Source organism: Teleopsis dalmanni, chromosome 2, assembly GCF_002237135.1.
Source record: "Teleopsis dalmanni isolate 2A chromosome 2, ASM223713v2, whole genome shotgun sequence".
NCBI classification, from domain to species: Eukaryota; Metazoa; Arthropoda; class Insecta; order Diptera; family Diopsidae; genus Teleopsis; species Teleopsis dalmanni.
Window position 1 is genome coordinate 129722075 of NC_051847.1, and position 5258 is coordinate 129727332.

Below are 5258 nucleotides of genomic sequence, written 5' to 3' on the forward strand. Positions count from 1 at the left end.
TTTTGACTTGTAACGGAATCGTATGTTCCCCTGCTCTTAATTAAAGCGATTGATCAATGTTTTTTTTTTCTAAATTTATTGTTAAATCGCTATATACACGTAAAATAAATTTAGTTCATTTAAATTTTGGTTATATTTTCTATTTTCTAAGGTCAAATTAATTTATTTTTTATACAAAAAAAAAAAAGATCTCAATACTCTAGCGTGAGAACTGTAACAATAATTATCCATTAAAGCGTAATATATTCGCTTCCTAAATTATCTGCAATAATTTTTTTAAGTATGTCAAGTGCAAAACTCTATAAATCTTTTCGCAAGTAAAATAAAATATTTAAATTTATTAGCGATAAATTTTTTTTTGTAAATAATATTAATAAATTTATAAAATTTCACTTTCAGTGGAGCAACACACTCACATTTAGTGATCTGCGATGAGAATGGAGAGTGTTGCGCTATAACCACTGGCCTTGGAACTAATCATTGGATGGTTGGAATAGCAGAATGTGCAAGACGCATAGCTGATATGGTAGAGCGAGCAAAAAATGATGCCGGTATACCTCAGGAGACACGTTTAACCAGTTTAGGTCTAAGTTTAAGCGGTTGTGAGCAGGTCAGGTTTTATTATTAATACTACAAACATACCAGTATATTTCTGTTATTAATATTGCTTTTCAAAATTATTCAAAACTTTTGTTTATAGATTTCTATTTTGCTTTCTTTCAACTAGTTTTTATAGATTAAGTCTTTGATAAGAGTATTGAATTTTTTCTAAATTTATTTATTTATTTACTTTTGCTTATATTGAATTTCTGCGATAATCAACATATAATTCCCACTACAGCAAGAATCAAATCGTGAGCTTTCGCTGGAACTGCGTAATTCCTTTCCCGACATCTCAGATAGCTATGTTGTTTGCAGTGATACTATGGGCAGTGTTTTCACTGCCTCTCCAATCGGTGGCATGGTTGTTATATCCGGAACTGGTTCAAATGCTTTGCTAAAAAATCCTGATGGTAGCACACACAATTGCGGTGGTTGGGGACATTTTCTAGGCGATGAGGGTAGTGGTAAGTCATTTTTAAATATATTTAGTCTATTCAAGAACAAGGTTTGTTTTTTTCTGTTTATTAATTGCAATTACGTTGTTGACCTTATTATTGCTTTGAGGCTTTTAATTGTCGCTAAAAATTCACTGATAACAAATAAATGACATATATTTAAATTTTTTTTTTTTATTTGCAAATATAATATATAAATATAGACAATAATTAAATGTATTAAAAAAAATAGCAAGTGTTTGTTTACATATAAACTGGTTTGAAATTTTTTAAAAGGAAGAATTTCATTGAACCTCTTATATCTCATGCTATAAACAATGCACACTAAGTAGAAATTTCTTTTTTTATATACAAATAGTATATTTAATTTAATATATTTATGTATATTATATATAAATTATATTAATTTATGTACTCCTACATTTTATTAATATATTTTTTTAATCTGTTAGTAATTGTATATTATAAGTTTCTTTATATTTTTATTTATTTATATATTATTTTATACTTTTGTTAATTTTTTTTGCATATATAATATATATATGTAAATCATATAATACTAGCAAAAAAATATTTTTATTTTAGCTAACTTTTTGATACTTTTTTTAATTGAAAATAATATTTCCCATAGAATATATTAGAGAATATACAGGGCACTAGTTCCCAGTGGAGCATAGATTTGCGACTATGGTGGATATTTTGTGTTTCTCACCGACATAAGACATTCCACGCTATAAATAAAAACCGGTTTGTCCGCCGCCTTCAATACCTGTAAATCTATAATATAATGCTCTCTCATACAGAGAGCACAAATTAATTGACAAAGTGAGAGCACTTGTACCAAGATTAAAGACAACAATTTAATACTAGCAAACTATATAACTGATAGAACAGGAAATCGATATTATCAACTCTCCCTTTAAGCCATTATTGCCGAATAATCATTTACTATTTACATAGGTAAAATTAAAGTCAGCTCTTCCTTATAATCAGATAGTGGCAAATAAGCAGCCATACACAGAGATTAATCATACTACCGACGATTTTTGCGACCTTTACTAAAAAGAGAACGTTGAATTATTAAGCGCTCACTTATTGTGTAAATCTTAGAAAGCTCTTAATAAAAAATTTAAACACAATTCATGAAAATTCTTTTTCGAGAACCCCGCAGAATTATTAGAAATGAATACCAGAAGCTTCAAAATACAGCTTATAGAAAATATTTATTTTAGACTTAATTGATGAGAGTAACACTTAAGTATTAACATGGACGTGGAATCTGGCATAAGCAAAAGTACAAATTCTTGCTAAGATAATCTTGCTAATTTATCTATGTGTTTGCTACACATTATATGTAGCGTACACTATAAAGTCTAAAGCGTTTGATCACTTATATAAACTGTTAATATAATGTCTATAATTTAAAACCATTTTAACCATAAATGTATAGAGGACGCTTTAATGTTCCCTTAAAACCCTTTCAAAGATAATAACTCTTACTAAAATTATTTAGAATTTCATTAAATGAGTAATATCTGTACCATTGTGATAGAGTTTAAGGATGAAAGGGTAGAATTAAAGAAACCTAAAAGCCGTAAAATATACTCCAACTCTCAAAAAAAAAAGATATTAAACTTCCACGTATAACATATATTAAATATTTTATTCATGTTTCTATCATTTTCTATTTCAGCCTGGCATATATCGCATCGCGCCATGAAAACAGTCTTCGATGATATGGACAATTTTGCAAAATCACCTTACCCGGTGGAACGTATTTGGGAGCTAATACAGCAACATTTTAATATAAAAACTCGTTTGGATTTATTGCCTCATTGCTATGCAAAATTTGATAAATCATTCTATGCTAGTCTCTGTAAGAAGTTAGCACTTGTCGCCGTTGAAGAGGACAACGAACTGGCGAAATCTCTATTTACCGATGCCGGTCGACAAATTGCACGCAGCATAACTGCACTATTGCCAAAAGTCAGTCACAGCCTAGTTGACTCAGGTGAATTGAATATTGTGTGTGTCGGTTCAGTTTGGCATAGTTGGCAATTGCTACGTGAGGGTTTTATCAAAGAGCTCAGTCTATATACGGTACCATTTCGCTTGAATCTAGTCACTCTAACAAAAAGCAGCGCTTACGGTGCTTGTTACATGGGTGCTGATGCAATTCAGTACGATTTAGCTAGAAATTATTCCGACAATGTCAAGATCATGTTCCAATATACGTGCAAAAACAGTGCCAAAGCGAATGGCAACGGTTATTGCCAATCCAATGACATTCCACCTGAAGGCAGGGTATAATTTATGCAGTGTTAGCAGTGGAACTGAGAAAGTAAAGTGTCAAATCGCACCGTTTGCATAATATATATGCAAAACTACAGAACAATAACAAAAAAAGACATTCCAGTTGTAGTATTTGTTAATAGAAAATTATACACATTTATACAGTACATCGTAAATTATATATATATGTAGATATATGAATATATTTTTTATAAATGGATTTGCGGTTTAAATTGCAAAACGATTTTTACATTAGCGAAATATAACTACAGTTAAAATTTTATTTTGTTTTTATTGGCAATACATTCAATTCAATTGTTTATAAATAAATGATAAATACATTTGTAAAATATTATATATGAAATAAATAAAAATAAATTCTTTATATAATAATTGCAACGCAGTTTTTTACTGTTACTAGTCGGTAGAATAAATTAATTCATTAAGCAAATTCGAATCAGTTTCATATTTCGAACTATTTTTAATTGTAGAAAAACTTGTAAGCAAAATAAAATAATTAGAAAGTTATAGAATATCAGACAGACATATTAAAAATATATATCAGACATATTCATTATTAATCGTTATTTATAATATTCTATATTTTGAACTGGTTATATTATTATTACGACTCAGTAGATTATCAAATCAGTAGATTATTGATTAATTTAATTTTGATCTATCTATTTTGGACGGAGTACTTTTTTTCCCCAAAAGATAACAATTTTTATTATTTGTCATATTTAATATTTAATTTATTTTAAGAGATTGAAAATACAATCAGTAGCGCTTTTACTCTACGTTGCATCTCTCAATCCATCTCTCAATAAATAAAAAAATTATAACAACAGAGTGAAGAACTGGAAGGTCCAGTATAAACAAGGGTTTATTGCGTTGTATTGTCATCTTCAACACCACGTTTGCATAGCAACAAATCTCTCTAAAGATGAAAGACGTTTTCTTTGTGTAGAAAGAACTGTCCTATTCAATTGTGGCCAGTGTCCAGTGCTCAGGATATAGCGATATGCTAAACAGTAACTCCACTTCTCATGACAACGTTGTGTTTTCTTATTAAAATGTACACTCTAATTTGAGCCATATTGATTTAATGCTTCGCCTCATTAAAGTCGCAAGTCTATCCAGAATAGTTTCGGTTACTACCTACCCATAGTCTAATTCCTCTCACATTCCATATAATTCTTTTTTTTTACCACCCATCTTTACCTAATTGGGGAGTCATGCCTTTCCACGTTGCTCTTAAGCTGACCTCTACTTGGCGCATGTACAAACGTTAAACGTTGGGGTACTACAACGGGTCATTATATGAGCTTAAGTGAGCTTTGGGCATAAGGCCTCCGGCTTAACCCACCTATCCTTGAAACGAAATTGTTGAGATTTATTTATAACATAGTGGAAGCATGTTCTTGCTATCTGGATCTAACATACAATTTTAACTGTCCTTTGAGAAAAATATACTGGCTTAAGTAGCAGATGTTTTATCATTAGAAGAGACTCCTTTGAATTCATTTTTGCAGAGTGATCTGAAAATTTTGTGAATTAGTAGGGATTAATTAAATTACTTTTTTGTGTTTATTTTTCGGATTTCTGACTTTCTGTGATTTATTGGGATTAACATATATGTACTTGTCATAACATAATGGTTTTAATAATACATTTGCGTTTATTATTAGACGTCGATAAATTTTAAATAAGTATTATATAAGAAAGTGCTACAATAAAAACAACAGCTTTAAATATATGAATTATTTATTAGAAATATGTAAAAATGTATTAGTTTCGTATGCTTGTATATATCTATTATTGTATTTATATAATATATATTAAGCATATATAACTATATATATTTAATATATAATTATTTTATATATATAAATATTTATAATTTGT

The 5258-nt window shown here is 29.1% G+C and overlaps 1 protein-coding gene across 1 annotated transcript; it reads left to right on the forward strand.

Annotated features, from left to right (window-relative positions):
• Positions 1 to 282: 282 nt before the first annotated feature.
• LOC119675707 (N-acetyl-D-glucosamine kinase-like) lies at positions 283 to 3500 on the forward strand. Its single transcript, XM_038086913.1, has 4 exons — positions 283 to 317; positions 400 to 610; positions 842 to 1067; positions 2752 to 3500. Exons 1-4 carry the CDS (start codon positions 283 to 285, stop codon positions 3366 to 3368), a joined length of 1089 nt encoding a protein of 362 aa, XP_037942841.1. The 3' UTR covers positions 3369 to 3500.
• Positions 3501 to 5258: the final 1758 nt, after the last annotated feature.

Bases quoted from the DNA above. Each gene is read 5' to 3' on its own strand.
- LOC119675707 (XM_038086913.1), top strand. From the start codon at position 283: ATGTCAAGTGCAAAACTCTATAAATCTTTTCGCAA. The intron at 318-399 runs GTAAAATAAAAT...TTTCACTTTCAG, and splicing joins CTCTATAAATCTTTTCGCAA to TGGAGCAACACACTCACATT. The intron at 611-841 runs GTCAGGTTTTAT...TTCCCACTACAG, and splicing joins GTTTAAGCGGTTGTGAGCAG to CAAGAATCAAATCGTGAGCT.